This window comes from Enhydra lutris, unplaced genomic scaffold, assembly GCF_002288905.1.
Source record: "Enhydra lutris kenyoni isolate GAN:26980312 unplaced genomic scaffold, ASM228890v2 scaffoldscaffold123, whole genome shotgun sequence".
Lineage (NCBI taxonomy): Eukaryota > Metazoa > Chordata > Mammalia > Carnivora > Mustelidae > Enhydra > Enhydra lutris.
Window position 1 is genome coordinate 397,348 of NW_019154207.1, and position 24,337 is coordinate 421,684.

At 39.8% G+C, this 24,337-nt stretch overlaps 2 protein-coding genes across 2 annotated transcripts in view; one reads left to right on the forward strand and one right to left on the reverse strand.

Annotated features, from left to right (window-relative positions):
• Positions 1 to 24,337, reverse strand: part of LOC111139896 (nuclear RNA export factor 2-like) — a 121,717-nt gene that overhangs the window by 26,672 nt on the left and 70,708 nt on the right. The window lies entirely within an intron of this gene.
• LOC111139892 (thymosin beta 15a) lies at positions 2,938 to 4,026 on the forward strand. Its single transcript, XM_022492318.1, is given in 2 exon segments — positions 2,938 to 3,037; positions 3,989 to 4,026. Coding segments are annotated over 2 exon segments (138 nt in total).

Below are 24,337 nucleotides of genomic sequence, written 5' to 3' on the forward strand. Positions count from 1 at the left end.
CGTGGAGCACTGGACCACACAATGTACTCTGTCATTCTTAGAAACAGAGATTGCATAAATCAGTAATGATAGAAAAATAGTCTAGAAACTGCACTTCACATTCAAGATTGGACCACCTCTGGGGAAGTGGGAGAGTAAATGGACACAAGGTAAGGTTCAAGGGAACCTCAGTTTTTCTGTACTATTTTTATTCTTTAAAAAAAGTAAATAAACCAAAATGTTAAAAACATTCAAACCTGAGTCATGGAAACATTGGTGTTTATTATATTTAGTGTCTGGGACATTGTAGGCACTTAATAAATATTATTTGTTGAATGAGGGTGGCTTTCTGCTTTAAAAATTTCTTCAACAAACATACAAAACTCTCAAATTAACACGAAGTGCACAAGAACACAGAAAAAGGAATGAATGGAGAGAAGTGAGAAGGGCTTGAGAAATCCTCATGGACAGAGTGGATGCTGATCTATGCAGAGTATCTTTACCACCATACATGAACCATATGGCAAATATTGGATACAAGCTAAAAACATCGTCCTATCTCCATCTTACCTTAATGCTGTAAGGTTCTGTGTGAGTATCCAGAAAATGACTTTGAACATTTAGTCCTTTCAAGTAACTACTGGATCCTCACTTTCCTCGCACAACATGGACACTGGGTGGGTGCTGCTGTCCCAAATTTCCGCTCTATCACAGATGTATTACTTCAATCTATAGACAGGTATTTAGTGTCTTCTGTGGCCAAGCAAAGTGCTAGGGATTGGGAGATAAATGATGAATAGCCTCAGTAGATCCTCCTGTGATTACCCTAAACTGACTACTACCACGTTCAGTGGCTGAGAAAATTGAAAATAGGACTTTTACATAGAAGAGCACCACTGTGACAGAAAAGTTCAGCCGTGGGGGTGAATGACTGAACTGTCCACCCTCTCAAGGAGCTCCCCTCCTCCACGACCTGGCCAAGGATTTGAACAGACGCCACTGCGCATTATTTCTAAACCATTGTTTGGTTATCACAGAGTACTTAGACTCTATGGCTATAAAACCCGGTTCCAGACGTTGGAACCTAACTGGGCAAGAAAGAAGCGCTTGCTTATTGTAGAGGACCCAATTATATTGGAAGAGTGAGTGAACTTGGGAAGGAGGGAAGTGGATCCTTAGCAAGAAAATAGTGGGAGAGACTGGGGAGGCAGGCAGGCGATCCCTCGGGGAATCAGAGAAAGCTTAGACAGTGTCTGGGGAGGTGGCTCCAGTATGACGTCATCAAGACACTGATGCAGGAGAGAGGTCCTGAATAGAGGGGAGACAGTGGACTCAAGCCTACAAGACGAAAGCCCGGGAGAGGGGGAGTTGGGGGCAGCGAAGAGGAGGGCCTGGGATCCCTCAGCCAATCAGAAGTGGTTGGGGCGGGGTCCGGAGCGGGGTCGGCTCCGCGACTTATAACTGCAGGGTGCCACGCAGGAAGGTTAACCTCGTCCAGTGTGTGGAGTGGCGTTGGTCCAGCCGTCCTCCTTTCAACCGTCTTCAAGCCATCAGGTGAGGACCTGCCGTCCCGGCGGAGCCGGAAGACTATGGGGAGGGCGCAGCAGCTGCAGGGCTGAAGGGGTCGGTCTCTTGGGAACTGGTGGGGTTGAGTCGGAACTGGGGTTTTCTAACTGCGCCTCCTAGAGAGTCCGCGCCTTTGTCTTTTGCGGCGCGGCCTCTGTGCGTTGCGGAGTCCTCCCAGGGTGGGTCCTTGGAAGGCCGGAGGGGGCGGCCTGTCTGCGGTGGCTGCACGCCCGAGACTTAGAGGAATATGGGTGCTGCCAGGTTTGGACCCTCTGGAGCTGGCCCTTTGCGTTCTCCCTTCCTGTGGCCAAAAAGTGGGCTGTGCGCCCAACAAAGATGACGGTTATTTTAAAATGTAAGCGAAGTGCTCCTGACAAAATGGCCCATGCGCCCAGCCCTTTTTAATTTATTTGTTAGTCCCTGTTTTCCTACCTCTGGAGATGGGCGACTGGTCGCTCATCAGAAGGTCTTGGGGTGACGATGGAAGGGAGGCATACTCGGGACTTCTGGCTGTTTGGGGGCCTCTCCATTCTACTCCGGGCACTAGACGTGTCTTAACTTCACCAGAATGGGTTTGTTTTCTGGTCTCTGGGGTCTTCAGTTGTCTCTGCTCAGATAAATCCAGAATGGTCACAGGGCACCTCATCTCCTAACCTCTCCTTATGCAGAGAAAACATGATGAAGTAAAAATCAACTCTATTTGGTTTATCCCTCAGCTGAAGTCTTTGGTCTGATCCTAATTAGCTGTGTCTTCTACCAGCATTTACAAACCAGTGCCAAAAGGAGCTAATATGAGACATGTAATTAGTTATAACTGCATTAAATCCTCTCCCTCTCTTATTGTGGCTCCTGAATCTATCTTTGGGCAGATAAAATGGAAAGAAACTAGTGCAACTTATGCCACCTTTTTTTTAACCCTTTTTTTTTACGCTGCTTCTTACTCTCCAAGAAAAATGTCCCAAATTAATTGAATGCAATATAAATTTGCTCAAATAAGTGCTGTGTCTTGTTACAAAATCATTAGTTGGTTAAACACAGTCCTTATTTTTCTTCTATCGCTATCTCTTCTTGTGCTTCTGTCACCTCCATTTGACCTCAGCTCTGATGTAAAAGAGTCAGACATACTGACTCTGGATTTTAGTGCATCTGGGTTTCTAGTGCATCCTGATTCAGGCTTTTACTGCTTATCGGAAATGGGGTAGTGATGTGTAATTCAAAGTATTCTAATAAAAACATGACTTTTCTAAGATGTGTGCTGTTTTCTTGTTGAAAATCAGCAGATAAAATACGCATTGATATTAAATATGAGAATTATTGGCTGTGATTCCTTAGTATGACATTAGTTCTGCTGATTTTAAGTTAAAACTTTTTTCAGTCTTTCTTTTAGTCAAGATGAGTGATAAGTCAGACTTGTCTGAAGTGAAGAAGTTTGACAGGTCAAAACTGAAGAAAACCAATACTGAAGAAAAAAATACTCTCCCTTCATAGGAGAGTAAGTCATGGGACTGGGGGTTTCTAGTGGAGAAAAACAATGGTGAACATTTATAGGCTCAGTAAATAAACTATTCCAGTAAATTTTCCCACTGACTAAGCAATAATTAGAGTACCATTGTATTTAATGCAACAGTTAAAAATATCAAATAGTTGTTTTCTTACTTCAGTTATATAAGTGGTTCTCACATGACAGACCCAAGAAGTAATGGGAAAATAAAAATCTAGTTTCTTGTTGGAAAACTACTAAAAATCTCATTATAACTAATCTTGGAATATTAGACTAAGGACTAGAAAAGTCTTAGTGTCGTCCACTTTATGGTTATTAGGCATTTTCTGCATCTAGCAGGTTGGGTCCATGATTTCATTCCTAAAGAACCACACAAGCTGCAGTATTGGCTTTTTCTACCTGATTGACAAGATAAGGTAGAGAAAAAGTTTAGATGTGGGGGGCACTCAAAGTTCCCAGACTCCAAAGGATCAGATTTGCCCTTGGGAATTACAGCCTGATAGAAAAACTCCAAGCATATTCACAAACGTTTTGTCAAGTCAGTGTTATTTGATAATACAGTTAAGTCAGAAGTACCTGAAAGGGTATAACTTCCTAATTATGTAGTGATAGATAAATCTGAGGAAAATGCTTCACTTCCTCTTCAGTCTCAGAATAATCTATGGAAAAAATGGCATTAGTGTAAATCTGCCTCTTATATGGAAAAAAAAAACATGTGGTTGATGTATGTTCTCATAAATGTTCTGGTGGTTAACATGTGTGCACATGCAACACAAACACTCAACTGGGGATTTGTGGTTAGTGCCTTAGTCTTCTTAATTTAAAGCAGATATGGCAGGCTTCAATAACTTGGCAAATAACGCTTGGAAGAAAACTGAACTTACTCATAGGAATATGCCTTCTTAATGTTTTTTTTTTATGTGTTTCTTCCACCCCCCACAGCTATCCAACAAGAGAAAGAGTGTGTTCAAACGTCATAAAATGGGGATCTCCTTCCTACACCAAATTTCAACATTGCTTAAATATCTCAGTTTGGGGCTTGTTTTATAAAAGCCTACATGTTTGTAGAGATTTTAGGCATCTTCTGATTTCTTCCCACCTGTATCCCAGCCAATATTCCCTTTTAAAAATTTTCCATTGATACATACATGCCATCTGGAAGGTGCTGTCAATAATCTTACCATTTATGACCTTTGTTTGTGTATTCCTTGCATCCCCAAAAGTTAAGCTACTTTTAACTTTCTACAGTGGATGGATCTGCTGTTCGACGATATTCATGAAGTGGCATGCATTTGTAACTTCTCAGTTTATTTTCATTTCTAATGTAGTGATAAAATAATAAGTATAGTCATTGTGTTGAGACTCTGGTGGCCCATTCTTGGTGGTCTTCTAAGGAATGAAAGTGCACCAAAGATACTCATTTTAGCCAAACAAAATGGTTTAAAGAAAGCCACTTTAGGAGATTAGTCACAGGGAAAAGTCTCTCCTTTGTCCAGGTCCAGTGGATTCTGACTTGGGAATGCTAGGTGCTTTTCCATAGAGTTGGAATCATGGTTCTCCCATGAGAACCCCGGGAGAGGAGGTAACATGCACTAGCTTCCTTTTCTTGGAAGTGAGAAAATGAAAACACAGGGTCTGAAGTGATCTAAGGCAAATAAGAGCTGGGATGTTTAAACTGGGCTCTCTCACTTTCTGTAATGTGCTTTTCAACTTAATAGAAGGAGACCCCTGACACTGGGGTTTGATGGGAGAAAGGGGAAAGAGGCACATGCTAGCATACATCCTGCTAAGCACATCACATCTATTGAACACAAATTCAGACATCTAATTCTGCTAATCCTGCTAATCCTGCTAATGATCTGCAACACTGAATCTCTGCTCTCATTTTTGTCTGGAACAGAATTTACTGTCTTCTGAACCAATTATTTTTGGTGGTCACGGTGAGCACAAAGCGTGTGTGTGTGTGTGTGTGTGTGTGTGTGTGTGTGTGTGTGTGTATTCCATTCTGTATTCCATTCCTTATCTTAAACAATACTTTTATCAACTTTCAAATTGTAAAAAGCAATCCCTAACATCCCAGCAATTAGAATTGTTAACATTTGGGTGTTTAACCATCCAAACTATAGTCTCTTAATACCCATGTCTTTTACTACAAAAATATTATTCTCTTCATACCTATTTGAAACCTCAAGTATTACATTACCCCTTTCTGATGGATTACATATTTAAATAACCACAGGAAGTGGAAGCTGTTTTCTTTGCCAGAGCATAAACTTCCATAAGCAAAAGAGTATGTAGGACAACTCTGATCAATTGTCAGTGGGATAGCACAGTCATGGGGCTTAGTGTAACTAGAGGATTTAAGACTTGGAAGCAATCATGTTGATCACCAACGCCTTATCTCTTGACTAAAACAATCATCCAGTAGAGTTATTCAACCCCTTGCAGTGACCTGATTATTATACTGTGCCCAAATCTGCCTTCCTATAACTTCTATCCAATAGTCCTAGGACTGTCTACTGGAGGCTCACACAACATAGTAATACCTGCTCCAATATTTGAAGTCACCTGTTGTGTGTCTGTTCCTGTACCTCTGTCTTTTCCACGTGACAATTCTCAGATCCTTTGGATCTAAGTTACATGTATGAGGAACCATACTGTTTGTTGATGTGCCCAAATTTGCTCATTATCAGATCTCTTTGAATCCATATTCTGTCATCCAACACATTTGCTCTCTTTTCAGTATTGCCACTTGCAAATTTGAGAAACGTGTTGTAAATCCATGATAAATTCAATAACTTCTACATTTGTGTACTAATCCAGCACAAGATTAGGCCCATTTCAAAGAGTCTAAAGGAAAACATGAATGTTGTCGGGTGAGATGGGGTAGACAATTACTTCCATTGTTCAGTTTCATCTGGTAACCATTCTTTACATTAAGGTATTGATTCCACTCTGGGCAGTGTAAGTGCTAAACTGAATGGGAGCAGATGAGAAATACAAAGACTTATAGTTGCTAAGTGAATACTCCTACAGACACAAGATGAGAAAAATATTTGCCCATCTAGATTAGTTTTACCCTGTATTTTTAAATATATAATATGGAGATAGTCACTAGATTCACTTGGCTGTCCAAATAGGGGGAGATTTTTTCTAATAAGCCATTATGAGCATTGAAATCTAGGGTACTGAATTAATTTATTGCAAATCTGGAGGAGGGTTATCATCAGGATGGTGACATAGGTTGTTCCTGACTTCAGTGCCCCTCACAAGAAGACTAACCATCCATAGACAGACACTATTGTGAAAATCCCAGGACTTGGGGCTGAGGCTGAAGACTCACCAGGATCATAAAGACCAAGGACTATAAAAGAAGAGCACTAACACCATTATTGTATTGTTCCTCCCTCAGGATGGTAAAGCACTGCACTTAGAAGTACCCCCTCAGCTTATGGTTTCTCCAATGGGAAGAAGAGAGCTTTTCCAGTGTAGTGGGGACACTTCCTAGGAGGCCCACTTGGGTCTCATTTCACAGGGATCACTGTGGAAGTCTCCAGGTCTTGACCACCAGACAACAGACAGAGACAGAAGGTGAGCAGGACTTACAACTAGTGCTCAGTCTAGGCAGACAGCATTCCTGTCTGCAGTGGTGCCTGAGCAGAGATCTTAGCCATTGGTTTTGCTCATGTGCAAAGTTGAGCTTGTGGCCATGTGTCTGGCCATGGAAGTTAGTTGATAGTTTTGCCTAACTTGGGTCTCCAGCTAATGAGCCATATGTGCTGTTGAGCCCCTTCTATGGCTTTGCCTGTGTAGGAAAGCAAATTCACAGGCCCAGACAGCAAATTCACTGGCCCACCCAACCAATAAGTATATCCTCTAGTCCCATAGAGTAGGACATCTGGACAGAGAACCTGGAGAGAAGTGGAGCCCATCCTACAGTTCTGCTTGGGCATGGATTCAAGTCGGCAATCTTGCCCAATTGTGAAATATAAATCATTAAATATAGCCTTTGGCCTCACATAATCAAGGAGTGTGAACAGTGACCCTGGGTAGTCTTAGATCACATCATTTGGTACTGCCTAGCTGCACAGCCAGGCCTACAGCCCTGCCCTGCAGCAGAACCTAGCTTACAGCCTTGCCTGATTGTTGAACATAGTTTACAGCCTTAAACAGGCAGGAAGCCCAGCCAGCAGCCTTGCTCAACAGACAGAGGTTCCGTCTGACCATGAAGACCTGCCTGTGGCCATTCCTAAACAGTCCTGCCAGTGACACCAACTGGTCGGAAAGCATAACTGGATAAACAGATCTTATCTGGCCAGGAATGATTGTGGAATATAGTTTGCAGTCCTTCCCAATTGTAGAGTCCAACCCCATGGCACTGTCCTATCAGGCAGCACATCCTGTGAGTTTACCTAAACCAAGGTAATTGCAGAGCCCAGGTAGTGTCCCCATGTGGCTGCAGAATACTACCAGAAGTGCCATCTGACCAGGCAGCCTGTCCAGTGGAATTTCTTGTATCTGGAACCCAGCCAGTAGGCCTACGTAAATATGGAGTCCAGCCTGTGTCATCCCCCTGGCCTCAGAGCATGAGCAGTGGCCTCACCCAAAAAGAGACTTTGTTAGCAAGACATACCTGCTTATGGATCCTGTTGCATGTAATTCCTCCCAGGAATTTCCCTGGTGTAATTTTAAACCAGCCCCCCATACACAGAGGGTAGAGAGAGACTGAAGAAAAAGACAGGCCACTCCAAGTTAGTAGGGAGTTTTAATAAGCAAAGTTTTAATAAGCCAAGGGAACTTACATATGGGGCTTCTCTTGGTTGTCAGTAAGAAATGGATCCCTACATGTGTCAGCCAAATCTTAAAAGTTTGTAAAGAAGCCCTAACTGGGTTCAGTCACATATATCATGTGGGTGTTCTCGACATGACATCATAATCTCAACACCATGTGCTTGGAGTGGCCTCTGAGAATGGGAAATATAAGTAAAGCCCGCATTCCAAGGACAGGGGAGGAGATGAGACACCTCTGAATGCCTGGGTCCAGCTCATGGGTCAGTTGGTGGTCACATCTTTTTGATGACATTCTCCAACTGATGCTATCTGCTGACCCATCCAGTACCCTAAAGCTGAGCTGACTGGTTGAGGTCTTTCTCTGGCAAAGTGAACCTATAAAGTCTGTAAGAGGAGATAGCTTACCCAATCATGCAGATACCAATGCAAATAATTAAGAATCACAGAATTATGTATAAGTACTATCAAAAGAAGAAACTAAAACTCTTCTATAACTCACTATAAAGAATATGAATTGTCTGAAAAGAATTCAGAATAATCCTTTTTAAAAAGTTTAGTCCACTACAGGAACACACAGACAGACAAAATAACACAAGAAAAACAATGCATTGGGGTTCCTGGGTGGCTCAGTCAGTTGAGTATCTGACTCTTCATCTTGGAACAGGTCATGATCTCAGGGTCATGAGATTAAGTCCCTTGTTGGGCTCCATGCTGAGCCAAATGGACCTAAAAGACATATACAGAACATTCCATCTTACAGCCACAGAATACACATTCTTCTCAAGTGCACATGGAACATTTTCTAGGTTAGATCATATGTTTGGTCACAAAACAAGTCTCAACAAATTTAAAAAGATAGATATTATTTAGTTTTTGCAATCACAATGGAGTGAAACTAGAAATCTATAACAGAAGTAAACCTGTAAAATTCACAAATGCATGGAAATTAAACATTACATTACTGAACAACTAATGGATCAAAAAATTTTAAAAAAGAACTAAACTATTTTAAGACAAGTGAAAATGGAAACACAACATACAAAAGCTTACGGAATACAGCCAAAGCAGTTCTAAGAGGAAAGTTTATAATGATAAAGACATGCATCAAGAAGAAGCAATAATCTCAAATAAACAACCTAACTTTATGCCTCAAGGAACTAGCACAGTAAAAGGATCATGCACCATGATCAAGGGGATTCATTCCTGGGATGTAATGATGATTCATCATACGCAAATGAATAATTTAATGGATCACATCAATAGAATGAAAGATAAAAATAATCATTACAATAAATACACAAAAAAGCATCAGACAAAATTGAACATTTATTCATGACAAAATCTCTCAACAAATTGGGTATAGAGAAAGTACCTCAATGTAATAAAGGCTATATGTGTCAAGCCCACATAGCATCAGATTCAATGGTGAAAGTTTGAAAGTTTGTCCTCTATGGTCAGGAATAAGATAATGTGTCCACTCTCACCACTTCTATTCAACATAGTACAAGAAGTCCTAGCCAGAGAAGTCAGGCAAAAAAACAAAAACAAAACCAAAAACAAAAAAACCCATCTAAAGAACAGTGTGGAGATTCCTCAAGAAATTAAAAATAGAACTTCCCTATGACCCTGCAATTGCACTATTGGGTATTTACCCCAAAGATACAGATGTAGTGAAAAGAAGGGCCATCTGTACCCCAATGTTTATAGCAGCAATGGCCACGGTTGCCAAACTGTGGAAAGAACCAAGATGCTCTTCAACAGATGAATGGATAAGGAAGTTGTGGTCCATATACACTATGGAGTATTATGCCTCCATCAGAAAGAATGAATACCCCACTTTTGTAGCAACATGGACGGGACTGGAAGAGATTATGCTGAGTGAAATAAGTCAAGCAGAGAGAGTCAATTATCATATGGTTTCACTTATTTGTGGAGCATAACAAATAGCATGGAGGACATGGGGAGTTAGGGAAAGGGAGTTGGGGGAAATTGGAAGGGGAGGTGAACAATGAGAGACTATGGACTCTGAAAAACAATCTGAAGGGTTTGAAGAGGTGGGGGGTTGGGAGGTTGGGGGAACCAGGTGGTGGGTATTAGAGAGGGCATGGACTGCATGGAGCACTGGGTATGGTACAAAAACAATGAATACTGTTATGCTGAAAATAAATTAAAAAATGATTAAATTAAAAAAATTGGGAAGAAAGTAGTAAAATTGTCCTATTTACAGAAGACAAGAACTACACAGAAAACCCTAAAAAATCCACCCAAAAAACCTGTTAAAACTAATCAACAGGGGCGCTTGGGTGGCTCAGTGGGTTAAAGCCTCTGCCTTTGGCTCAGGTCATGATCCCAGGGTCCTGGGATTGAGCCCCGCGTCAGGCTCTCTGCTCGGCAGGGAGCCTGCTTCCACCTCTCTCTCTCTCTCTCTGCCTGCCTCTCTGCCTACTTGTGATCTCTACCTGTCAAATAAATAAATAAATAAATCTTTAAAAAAACTAATCAACAAATTGAGTACTTTATGGATGCAAAATCAACATGAAAAAGTCAGTTATGTTTCTATACACTAACAGTAAAATACCTGAAAAATAAATAAAATAATCCCATTTACAATAGCATCAAAAACTGGAAAATACTTAAGAATAAATTTAGCCCAGAAAGTGAAAGATCTATATATTTAATACTTTATTTTTTAAAAGATTTTGGTTATTAATTTGAGAAAGAGAGAGAATGAGAGAGAGAGAGAGAGAGAGAGCACAAGCAGGGGGAGGGGCAGAGGGAGAGGGAGAAGCAGACTCCCTCACTGAGCAGAGAGTCTGACGTGGTGCTCAGTCCCAGGACTCCAGCATCATGACCCAAGTCAAAAGCAGTTGCTTACCCTTTGTTCATGGATTGTATGCATTAATATTCTTAAAATACCCATACTACCCAAAGCCATCTACAGATTCAATTCAATATGTATCAATATTCCAATGCCATTTTTCATAGAAATAGGAAAAAAAATCCTAAAATTTGTATGGAACCATAAAAGACCCCAAATAGCCAAAGCAATCCTGAGAAAGAACAAATCTGGAGACATCACGCTTCCTGATATCAAACTGTATTATAAAGCTATGTAATCAACACAGTATTGACATAAATACAGACACATAGAACAATGGAACAGAATGATATCCAAGAATCAAACCCATGTATATGTCAACTATATTTGGCAAGGAAACCAAAAATACTAAACTGGGAACAGTATCTTCAATAAATAACATTGGGAAAATCTATAATTCTATGTAAAAGGATAAAATTTTACCCATATTGTATACTACTCACAAACATAACTTGAAATTAATTAAACCTTAAATGTAAAATCTGAAACTATAAAACTGCTAGAATAAAATATAAGAAAAAGCTTCTTGCTTTGGCCTTTGCAATAATTCCATGGATATGTAATCTAGACACAAGTAATAAAAGCAAAAGTGAACAAGTAGGGCACATCAAACTAAAAATACTTCTGCACAGCAAAAGAAAAATTAATAAAATGAAAAGGCAACCTATAACATTGGAAAAGTATTTGCAAATACATATCTGATAAGGGGTTAATATCCAAAATATATGAAGAACTCATTACAACTTAATAGCATAAAGGCAATTCTGATTAAAATGGGCAAAGGAGCTAAATTGACATTTTTCCAAGGAAGATATTTGAATGGCTAACAAATATATAAAAAGGTGACCAACATCACTAATTTTTAGGGAAATGCAAATCAAAATCACAATAAGAAATCACTTCACACATATTAAAATGGTTATTATCAAAAAGAGAAGTTGTGATGAGCACTGAGTGTTATACACAATTAATGAATTTTGAACACTACATCAAAAATTAATAGTGTACTATACGTTAGCTAACTGAACATAAAAAAATGACAAGAGATTACAAGACTTGTGGAGGATGTGAAGAAAAGGGAACCCTTGTTCACATTGAAAAGAATGTAAATTGACACAATTACTATGGAAAACAGTGTGGAGGTTTCCCCCCAAATTAAAAGTAGAACTACCATAAGATCCAGCAATTCCATTCCTGAGTATATATCCAGAGGAAATAAATCACAACTTCGAGGAGCTTCCTGCATCCTCCTGTTTATTATAACATTATTTACAATGGCCGAGACATGAAAACAACCTAAGTGTCTGTTGACAGATGAACAGATATAGAAAATGTGATATATATCACATTTTCTATATCTAAATCTATATTTATATCATCTATATCTATATCTATATCTAATAGATAGAATAGAAAATGTGAGAGATATGTGTGTGTGTGTGTATATATGTGTGTGTGTGTGTGTACACCCACACACATGCAAAATAAAATATTGCCATTTGTGACAATAGGGATGAACCTTAGGGCATTATGTTAAGTGAAATAAGTCACGGAGAAAGGCTAATAATGTACAATCTCACTTATATGTGGAATCTAAAAAACCCCAAACTCATAGAGAGCATATTGGTGGTTGCCAGGGCCTGGGGGTAGGCGATATGAGGGGGGAAAAGGTGGTCAAAGGATACAAACTTTCATTTATAAACTGAAAGAGTTTTGAGGATGTAATGTACAGTATGGTGACTCTAGTTAACAATACTGTATTGTATATTTGAAAGTTGCTGAGAATGCAGATCTTAAAAGTTCTCACATTAGGGGCACCTGGGTGGCTCTTGGTTAAGCATCTGCCTTTGGCTCAGGTCATGATCCCAGGGTCCTGGAATCAAGTCCTGCATCAGGCTCCCTGCTCAGCAGAGAGCCTGCTTCTCCCTTTCTCTCTGCCTGCCGCTCCCCCTTCTTGTGGTCTCTCTCTCTCTGTGTGTCAAATAAATAAATAAATAAATAAATAAATAAATAAATAAATAAAATCTTATTTTAAAAAAGTTCTTACCATAAAAAAAGTAAGTATGTGAGATGTGAGGTGTTAATGTTAACTAACCTTATTGTAATAATTATTTCACCATATAGAGATATGTCAAATGACTGTGTTGTAAACTTTAAACTTGCACAATGTTATATGTCAATTATATCTCAATAAACCTGGAAAAATGGAAAAATCAACATCACTAAGTTCTCACTGGTGTAGTTACTTTTACGGGAAAGAAAAAAAAGGCTACTTGATAGCAGGACCTAGAGCAGTACTAGTGCATGCTGCATGGTGGAGCTGCACTTGCCAAGTGAAGAAACTGAGACTCAGAGGAAATGAGTCATTTTTTAGGTCATACAGGAGAAGGATCCACTTAGGAAAAGAAGGTAACTTAGGACAACATATGAACTTTATTCAGGAGTTTGGTAATTATTTGTGATTACATACAGTGGAACTTTTTTTTTTTTTAAGATTTTGCTTATTTATTTGACAGAGAGAGACGCAGTGAGAGAGGGGAACACAGGCGGGGGAGTGGGAGAGGGAGAAGCAGGCTTCCTGCTTAGCAGGGAGCCTGATGTGGGGCTTGATCCCAGGACCCAGGGATCATGACCTGAGCCGAAGGCAGACGCTTAACAACTGAGCCACCCAGGTGCCCCAACAGTGGAACTTTTAAAGTGTGGTCCCTGAGTCATGAGACTGAGAATCACCCTTAGTGAGTAGTGAGTATTCCTGGTCCTAGCTCCCAGAGATTCAGATTCATTTAGGCCAAGGGATGTTCTTATGTTAGAGTCTTGAAAAGTTGAGGGTGTATATATGACTGCTTCTCTACTTTTATGCTGTCTGACTTAGTGTCTTATTTCCAATATCTGTCTTTGGATCTCTCTCATGTATGATCTTTGTTTCCTGGATGTGTGTAAATATTATTGATGTCTTGAGAGGAGTGATGTCTTGATAGAGTAATTAGTCTGTTGGACATTTACTTGAAATCACTTGTTCTCCAAGTGTGGTATCTGAATCAGCAGCATCAGCCTCACCAAGGAACTAAGAAATACAAATTTCAGGCCTCATCTTAGACCTACTAAGTTATAACCTGGGGGAATGGCCTAGTACTTTGTTTTAACATCCCTCCCAGATGATTCTGATGCATAAACAAGTTTAAGAATCACTGCTTTAGAAAAATGGTTCACCATAGAAAATGCTTTTGAAATGGCTAGGATAGATGCTTGGGAAAGCAAAAAGCATTTCTTCAATTCAGCTAGGATTTGTCAAGAGCCTGCTAAGTCTAAGGATCTGTGTAGGGAATATGCGAGGCAAGGAAGAGAGAATTATGTCCTTCAGGGACTTACAGGTTCATAGAAGGAATAAGATAAGAATGCAAATGAGTGACTGTGACTAAAAATGTGTGAAGATCTTAAGAAAAGAGAATTAAAAAGAGGGAGCCACACATCTTAGATGTATGTATTCAGCCATTGCAGGTCCCTGTGCTATATAGCATTCTTCTGCTTTTTCAAGGTGTACTGACCTTGAATGGTACATGGACAGAGTACCATTGTTGGAGATGGGAAATAAAGTTAAAAATAATAAACTCTGTTTAGTAAGTCATAGAAGGGAATATGTATATTGCACATGTTTCAACCATCACAGGTTTGTATAGAGTAGGTTTTGAATTCAGACTTATTTTCACAAAGGTTGGACCTGAATCGCAGGAGGATAAGCAATTGGTAAACAGAGAAATAGTGGAGGCAGGGATAGATGTGGGAGATAATAGAAAGGAGCTGCATTATTTATTATTATCATTACTATTATTATTACCAATGAACATAAAGTATGAACATGTCTTCCTTTCATCTCTTGCTTTCATGGGGGTGGGGAATGATGTAGTTCTGTCTTCTGAATCAAGCACTGAGTTTTTCCACCTGCTTCAGAGCCCCATATTTCCCAATCTAAAGTAGGTTTTCTTAGAAGAGAACTGCCCATGAATGTAAATGCTTTTTCTTGACTCTTGACTCTTCCAGTGACCTGAACATAATTCACTCTAATACAGTAGTCATCTTTTCATGCACATGACAGTCTAAGTTTAGTTTTCTCTAATCCTAGAGACTGCATTAGAGCAACAATTGGAACCCAGAGTCTCTTTTCCTCAGCCTCAGCTCAGGCTGTATCTGTGCATAGTACATTTGACAGATTGAAGCTTAGCTCCTCTACTGTAGTTAACCTTTGTAATCAATAGCTACTTCCACAGGATGTCTTCTCATCCACATCCATTGCAAAGGTAGCTGAATTACTTGAACAGTGGTTTTACACATTTATCCTATTAGTGTACACAGAGAGACATGGCCTTAGCTACCAAGAATATAGAAAAGGCAAAATGTCTTAAAGAAATAATATATGCTGCAAAAATATGCTGGAAGTTAATCAAGAGAGAAAAGTCAGTTGAAAAATTTCATTCCTGCTCCACCTTTCTTTGGAAAAATGTCTGTTCTTGTTTCTGCTCATTTCTTCATTTGATCTTTTACAAAGGTGGAGAGAGAAAATCTTAAGCAAACCCCATGCCCAGTGTGGAGCCATATGCAGGGCTCTATCTCACAACACTGAGATAATGATCTGAGCTGAAATCAGGAATCAGACACTTAACAACTGAGCCACCGAGGTGCCACAAGCTTTGCAATTCTTTTTTTTTATAGATTTAAAAAAATGTTTTATTTCTTTTTAGTGTAACAGTATTCATTGTTTTTGAACCACACCCAGTGCTCATGCAATCCGTGCCCTCCCTAATACCCATCACCTGGTTCCCCCAACATCCCACCCTCCGCCACTTCAAAACCCTCAGGTTGTTTTTCAGAGTCCATAGTCTCTCATGGTTCACCTCCCCTTCCAATTTCCCTCAACTCCCTTCTCCTCTCCATCTCTCCTTGTCCTCCATGCTATTTGTTATGCTCCATAAATAAGTGAAACCATATGATAATTGACTTTCTCTGCTTGACTTATTTCACTCAGCATAATCTCTTCCAGTCCTGTCCATGTTGCTACAAAAGTTGGGTATTCATCCTTTCTGATGGAGGCATAATACTCCATAGTGTATATGGACCACATCTTCCTTATCCATTCGTCCGTTGAAGGGCATCTTGGTTCTTTCCACAGTTTGGCAACCGTGGCCATTGCTGCTATAAACATTGGGGTACAGATGGCCCTTCTTTTCACTACATCTGTATCTTTGGCGTAAATACCCAGTAGTGCCATTGCAGGGTCATAGGGAAGCTCTATTTTTAATTTCTTGAGGAATCTCCACACTGTTCTCCAAAGTGGCTGCACCAACTTGCATTCCCACCAACAGTATAAGAGGGTTCCCCTTTCTCCACATCCTCTCCAACACATGTTATTTCCTGTCTTGCTAATTTTGGCCATTTTAACTGGTGTAAGGTGGTATCTCAATGTGGTTTTAATTTGAATCTTCCTGATGGCTAGTGATGATGAACATTTTTTCATGTGTCTGATAGCCATTTGTATGTCTTCATTGGAGAAGTGTCTGTTCATATCTTCTGCCCATTTTTTGATATGATTATCTGTTTTGTGTGTGTTGAGTTTGAGGAGTTCTTTATAGATCCTGGATATCAACCTTTTTTCTGTACTGTCATTTGCAAATATCTTCTCCCATTCCATGGGACTGTTTCCTTTGCTGTACAGAAGCTTTTGATCTTGAGGAAGTCCCAAAAGTTCATTTTCGCTTTTGTTTCCTTTGCCTTTGGAGACATATCTTGAAAGAAGTTGATGTGGCTGATATCGAGGAGGTTACTGCCTATATTCTCCTCTAGGATTCTGATGCATTCCTGTCTCACGTTGAGGTATTTTATCCATTTCGAGTTTATCTTTGTGTACAGTGTAAGAGAATGGTTGAGTTTCATTCTTCTACATATAGCTCTCCAATTTTCCCAGCACCATTTATTGAAGAGACTGTCTTTTTTCCACTGTATATTTTTTCCTGTTTTGTCAAAGATTATTTGACCATAGAGTTGAGGGTCCATACCTGGGCTCTCTACTCTGTTCCACTGGTCTGTGTGTCTGTTTTTATGCCAGTACCATGCTGTCTTGGTGATCACAGCTTTGTAGTAAAGCTTGAAATCCAGTAATGTGATGCCACCAGTTTTATTTTTGTTTTTCAACATTTCCTTAGCGATTCGGGGTCTCTTCTGATTCCATACAAATTTTAGGATTATTTGATCAGCTCTTTGAAAAATACTGGTGGAATTTTGATCGGAATGGCATTAAAAGTATAGATTGCTCTAGGCAGTATAGACATTTTAACAATGTTTATTCTTCTGATCCAAGAGCATGGAATGGTCTTCCATCTTTTTGTGTCTTCTTCAATTTCTTTCATGAGTGTTCTGTAGTTCCTCGAGTAAAGATCCTTTACCTCTTTGGTTAGGTTTATTCCCACGTATCTTATGATTCTTGGTGCTATAGTAAATGTAACCGATTTTCTAATTTCCCTTTCTGTATTTTCATTGTTAGTGTATAAGAAAGCCACCAACTTCTGTACATTGACTTTGTATCCTGCCATATTACTGAATTGCTGTATGAGTTCTAGTAGTTTGGGGGTGGAGTCTTTTGGGTTTTCCATATAAAGAATCATGTTATCTGCAAAGAGAGAGAGTTTGACTTCTTCCTTGCCAATTTGGATACCTTTTATTTCTCTTTGTTGTCTGATTGCTGTTGCTAGGACTTCTAATACTATGTTGAACAAGAGTGGTGAGAGTGGGCATCCTTGTCGTGTTCCTGATCTCAATCGGAAGGCTGCAAGTTTTTTCCCATTGAGGATGATATTTGCTGTGGGTCTTTCATAGATAGATTTTATGAAGTTGAGGAATGTCCCCTCTATCCCTATACTTTGAAGCGTTTCAATCAGGAACGGATGCTGGATTTTGTCAAATGCTTTTTCTCTGTCAATTGAGAGGACCATGTGGTTCTTCTCTCTTCTCTTATTGATTTGTTCTATCACATTGATTGTTTTGTGAATGTTGAACCATCCTTGTAACCCAGGGATGAATCCCACCTGGTCATGGTGGATAATCCTTTTAATGTGCTGTTCGATCCTGTTTGCTAGGATCTTGTTGAGAATCTTAGCATCCATATTCATCAGTGATATTGGTCTGAAATTCTCCTTTTTGATAGGGTCTTTGCCTGGTTTGGGGATCAGGGTCCTGCTGGCTTCATAAAAAGAGTCTAGAAGTTTTTCTTCTGCTTCAATTTTTTGAAACAGCCTCAGGAGAATAGGTGTTATTTCTTCTTTGAAAGATTGGTAGAATTCCCCAGGGAATCCGTTAGGTCCTGGGCTCTTGTTTTTTGGGAGGTTTTTGATCACTGCTTCAATCTCGTTACTGATATTGGTCTATTCAGGTTGTCAGTTTCTTCCTGGTTCAATTTTGGGAGTTTATAGTTTTCCAGGAATGCATCCATTTCATCTAGGTTTCTTAGCTTATTGGCATATAACTGTTGATAATAACTTCTGATGATTGTTTCTACTTCCTTGGTGTTAGTTGTGATCTCTCCTCTTTCATTCATAATTTTATGAATTTGGGCTTTCTCTCTTTTCTTTTGGATTAGTGTGGCCAATGGTTTCTCAATCTTATTGATTCTTTCAAAAAACCAGCTTTTAGTTTCATTGATATGTTACTGTATCTTTGGTTTCTACCTCATTGATCTCTGCTCTAATCTTGATTATTTCCCTTCTTATGTGTGGAGTTGCTTTGATTTGTTGTTGATTCTCCAGTTCTTTAAGGTGTAGAGACAGCTGGCGTATTCTGGATTTTTCAATTTTTTTGAGGGAGGCTTGGACGGCTATGTATTTCCCCCTAGGACCGCCTTTGCTGTATCCCATAGGTTTTGGACTGAAGTGTCTTCATTCTCATTGGTTTCCGTGAATTGTTTCAGTTCTTCCTTGATCTCCTGGTTGATCCAAGCATTCTTAAGCAAGGTGGTTTTTAGCTTCCAGGTGTATGTGCTCCTTCCGAACTTTTCCTTGTGATTGAGCTCCAGTTTCAAAGCATTGTGATCTGAGAATATGCAGGGAATAATCTCAGTCTTTTGGTATCGATTCAGTCCTGATTTGTGACCCAGTATGCGGTCTATTCTTGAGAAGGTTCCATGTGCACTTGAGAAGAATGAGTATTCTGTTGTTTTAGGTTGGAATGTTCTGTATATATCTATGAGGTCCATCTGGTCCAATGTGTCATTCAATGCTCTTATTTCTTTATTGATTTTCTGCTTCAATAATCTATTTCTGAGAGAGGCGTGTTAAGATCTCCTACTATTAATGTATTCATATCAATATGACTCTTTATCTTGATTAATAGTTTTCTTATGTAATTGGCTGCTCCCATATTGGGGGCACAAATATTTACAATTGTTAGATCACCTTGGTGGATAGTCCCTTTAAGAATTATGTAGTGTCCTTCTGTAGCTCTGACTACAGTCTTTAGTTTAAAATCTAATTTATCTGATATGAGAATCGCTACCCCAACCTTCTTTTGAGGCCCATTGGCATGAAAGATGCTTCTCCATCCCTTCACTTTCAGTCTGGGTGTATCTTTAGGTTCAAAATGGTTCTCTTGTAGACAACATATGGATGGGTCCTGTCATTTTATCCAATCTGCAACCCTGTGTCATTTGTTGGGTGCATTTAGGCCATTCACATTGAAAGTGATTATTGATAGATACGTTTTTATTGACATCGTGTTACCTTTGAAGTCTTTCTTTCTGTAGATTGTCTCTATATTTCTGTTCAATGACATTTTAGGATTTTTTTCTCTTTTATGAACCCCCCCCTTAATATTTCCTGCAGTGTCGGCTTGGTGGTTGCATACTCTTTTAAGCCTTGCCAGTCTTGGAAACTCTTTATCTCTCCATCCATTTTGAATGTCAGTCTTGCTGGATAAAGTATTCTTGGCTACATGTTCTTCTCATTAGTGCTCTGAATATATCTTGTCAGCCCTTTTTGGCTTGCCAGGTCTCTGTGGATAGGTCTGACATTATTCTGATGGGCTTTCCTCTTTACGTAAGGAGCTTCTTTGTCCTGGCTGCTTTCAAGATGGTCTGCCTACAGTTATAATTCTTCATTCTTACTATTAGGTGTCTCGAGGACTTTCAAGAATCTATAATGTTGGGGGGAAACCTTTCTGCCTCTAGTACATGAAAGCTGGTTCCATTCATGAGATTCGGAAAATTTTCATGGACAACTTGTTCCACTATATCTTCTAGACTTCTTTCTTTCTCCTCCCCTTCAAGGATTCCAATAATTCTGATGTTGGAACATTTCATGGCATCATTTATTTCCCTGATTCTGTTTTCATGGCTTCTAAGCTATTTGTTCCAGGCTTCCTCCTGATCCTTTCTCTCTATCTGTTGTCCTCCAGATCACTAATTCGATCTTCTGTCTCAGTTACCCTAGCTTTTAGAGAATCTAGATTATATTGGAACTCATTGAGAGCATTTTGAACATCATCCCTGGTGGCTTTCAGTTCTGCCCTAACATTGTGAACATCATCCCTGGTGGCTTTCAGTTCTGCCCTAATCAATTCTGTTTTGTCATCCATGGATTTCTCCAACCTAGCTATTGCCTGGATAATTGTTAGCCTGAATTCCTTTTCCAACATATTGTCTATGTCAATAGCCATTAGCTCTGTTGCAGAAGGCTCATCCTCTGTATTTTTTGTCTGTTGGGCATTCCTCCTCCTTTTCATTTTGGTGAGAGATGACTGAATGGATGTAGCTGGATGTATTGACCGTGGTGCAGTCAAAGTGCACCCTGGAACGCTTCTGGGCAATCAGGATTCCCCACCCGAATGAGAGAAAAAAGAAAAGAAAAAAAAAAAGAGAGAGAGAGAGAGAGAGACAGGAAAGAAAGGGAAGATAAAAGAGAAGGCTCAGCCCAAATGAGCCCCAAGGTAAGATTTATTAAGTATACAAACAAAAACAGACAAACAAAAAGACTGATAAAAGTATATGACAAGGGGGGAAAAATATATATATATAGATATATATATATATGTGCAGAAAAAGGAAGAACCTCGTCAAAAAGAACCCCAAGTATAAGATTTATATACTATCAGGACAAACACAAATACACAGAAACACTGGTGGAATAAAAAGATGGGAGAGAGGTTATCAATTCTCAGTGTGGGCGAGGAAGGTTATTTTGATTCTTCCTGGATATATCTTAATATCTTTGTTAAAGGACTCAACTTTCCTGAGATAAAGGGGAATTAAAAATTGGTTTACCTATAGGGGTAGCATTGGTTGGGGAAAGGGGGTTACCTTGAAGTTTAACTCTATATGAATATTAGAAATTAAAAATAAAAACGGAATAAACTAAACTAAACTAAAATTTAAAAAAAACTAAAAAAAAATAGAAAAGCAAAAGAAAAACACAGGTACATGTATCAAAAAGTTCAGGTTAGATGGTTATTATGGAATTTGATGTACTGGACATCTCACTGTGATGGTCAATAGGTTAAAAAATTATCTATATAAAAAAAATGAACCAGAATAGTGGGAACAAGTTATAAATAAAAGTTGTATCTATGAAGTAGTGGTGGTTGTTCTCTTGTTGTCTTTTTTTTTTTTCTTTCCTGGTTGGTTTTCTGGGGGAGGGACCTGCCACGTGAGTTTCCAGTCAGTGATGTTCCTGGAGTTAAGTCCACCCACCCCCTCAAGGGGGTGGGCTCTGAGGAAACCAGTTTTTTCAGGCCTTTGTTCTCTGGAGGATTTTATGTTTGTTCATTTGTTTTCTCTCACCTTGACAGCTTTTGATGGTTTTTGGAGGTTTAGAGGAAAGCAAACTGCACCCCGACCTCCCTCTCAGAGAGAAGCCTCAGTCTGCTTCCCTGTGGGTGCTGCAGAGCCCATATAAATTCCCCCTTGGCCACTGGCAGAGCAGGTTCCATGTCGCGGTCCCTGGGGATGCAGGATCTCCTGCTTGTACCCAATACCCCAGCAGTGGTAGCTGTCTGGGCAGCTCCAGACCACCAGAGAGGTTCTAAGCAGTGATCTCACACTGAGATTTTCCCACTGGCCCGGGCTGGGAGTGCCTGGTCTTTCCAGGTCTAAGAGCCCCGGGTTTAGGCGCACCTCTCTTAGGGGAGGGTGTGGGGTGTGTGCATCTCAGGCTCTGATAGTATGGCGCGGGTCTAAGAGCACCAGGCTGGGCCTTCGCACACCTCTCTCAGGGGAGAGTGTGGGGCATGCACATCTCAGGCCCTGATAGTACAGCGCAGCGTGCTGCAGGCTGGCAAGGGTCCCAGCCCCTCACGGGTGCTGGACAGCACTCGTTCTCAGGTGTGCTGGCAACTCAGGGACCAAGACCTTGTTTCTCTGCCTTACTCTCTCTGGCTCAGTGCCAGGGGAGGCTGTCTTGGGTCCAGGGACTTAAGCCCCTGTCGCTAGCTGCCCTGATTCTCACAATTTCCCCCCATGATCCTTTGCTCTTTTTGAGGCTTTCAACCAGATTCCAAGTTAATGCTGGTCCCCAGATGCAGGGCACTCTCATATTGGGGTATTACTTTCCAATCGGTCGCCTCTGGGGGCTCCCTCCCCCTTTTGTTCATCTTCCAATATCAGTCCGACATTCCCACTCTGCTTTACCTGCCCACTGGCATCTTCTGCCCCTGTAGAGATCCAGATGTGTATAATTTTGATCTCAGGCTAATTTCCTGGGTGATCAGAGTTCTTTGGTAGGTAATCAGCTCACCCTAGGGTACAGGTTGAAATGGCGCCTCCTCCTACTTCCCCGCCATCTTGTCTCCCTCCTTTATTTATTTATTTTTTTAAAACTTCTTTTAGTGTTCCAGAAATAGCAACTTTTAGAAAATTGTTTATTTATTTATTTTAAGTAGGTTCCATGCCCAGCGTGGGGCCCAGTATTGGGCTTGAACTCACACCCCTGAGATCAAGACCTAAGCTGAGATCAAAAGTCAGATGCTTAACTGACTAAACCACCCAGGTGCCCCTAGACAATTATTTATTTTATAAACCATAATTTACCAGTGTTTATTTGCTCTTTTTTACTTACTATTTTAACATTTCAAGCAAAGGGTTCTGAAATCAGTTTCACTTTTTGCTTTTCATAAACTTTTGTTCATGCTTGACTTTTCTGAGAATTCCAATGTTATTGAAGGGCAAAAGTTCAGGAAACCTCAAATACTAGAATGATTGAGTGAATCTATGTAAGATCTGCTTTGTGGATCTAAACTTGGGGGCCTTACTTCATTGAGAGAATTTATAAAAAATAGAAATTTTACTTGTATGGGATCTCTGTTAATGACTGCTGTACCTTTTTCCAGAGAGCAGACCTGAAGTACTTTCTGTCACAGATCTGATAGAGACAGTTAATGAAGTTTCTAAACTTAGCATTGCTCATGAAATCATGGTAAACCAACATTTCCATATGGAAGAGAGTGTTTTACCTCCCAACAGGTATAGACTCTTCTATTTTTTTTTCATTTTACTCCTCCTGTGATAAGTATATAACACAAATGACTCTTGATCAGGATTGAAGCGTTTTTATTAATGCAGTTAATTTTGAGTATGTCTTAAATGGTACCAACAAATAAAACAGAGGAGTGTAATTACCAGTGTAATTATTAGTTTCATGTCAAAGTGGAAAAAAATATATTTAATCAGGAATTAAACCAAAGATGTTGTTGTCAGAATGTTTATTTTGGTATCCCAGTTAATAATGAAATACGGAGTTAATTTCGATCTTTTTAGACAGCCTTGGAAGAAATAGTTCACGAAAGTTATTCTTTTGTCTACAGATCAAACAGGTACTGGCGAAAAGAGTACCACTCTAATAGTGGTATTGCCAACTCTTCATGAGAAAAAATTTCAGAGAACATTTCTGCCTTATAAGCAGCTTAATAAAAATTTTGGGAATTAAGATCAGAACTACATTGATTAAAGAATGCCTCTCTAAAATGAGGCTTTATTCTGCTTCTTATTAATTACATTCATATTGCAAGACATAAATAAAATTTTATGAATTAAATACTTCTTTTTTAAGATTTTATTTCTTTGACAGACAGAGATCACAAGTAGACAGAGAGGCAGGCAGAGGCGGGGGGTGGGGAAGCAGGCTCCCTGCTGAGCAGAGAGCCCGACGTGGGGCCGATCCCAGGACCCTGAGATCACGACCGAGCCAAAGGCAGAGGCCCAAACCCACTGAGCCACCCAGGCACCCCTGAATTAAATACTTCTAATAGCTTGTTAATAGTTAAATGGATAAATTAATTTGTTGTACCCTAATTGTATAGCATTTCTAATTTCCCAATTTAGGGGTTCTATTTCTAAAACACTTTGCTCTGTGTTTCTTTTGATCTCCACACTTCTTAGTTTTCCCTTACCTGTTGTTAACAGGTACTCTTGCCAGGCACAGGTTTTCCAAAGAGGTTTCCATCAAAATACAAATCTCCTAGCATATTCCTCACCTTTACTATCTCTGAAACTCGAGTTAGATTTTTTCATGCTGTCTAGGGTGCAGAGAAAGTGAAACTAGGAGAGTGAAGATCTGTTAAAGTGGCTGGGGTTGTGGTGGTGATAAGGGGTGGGT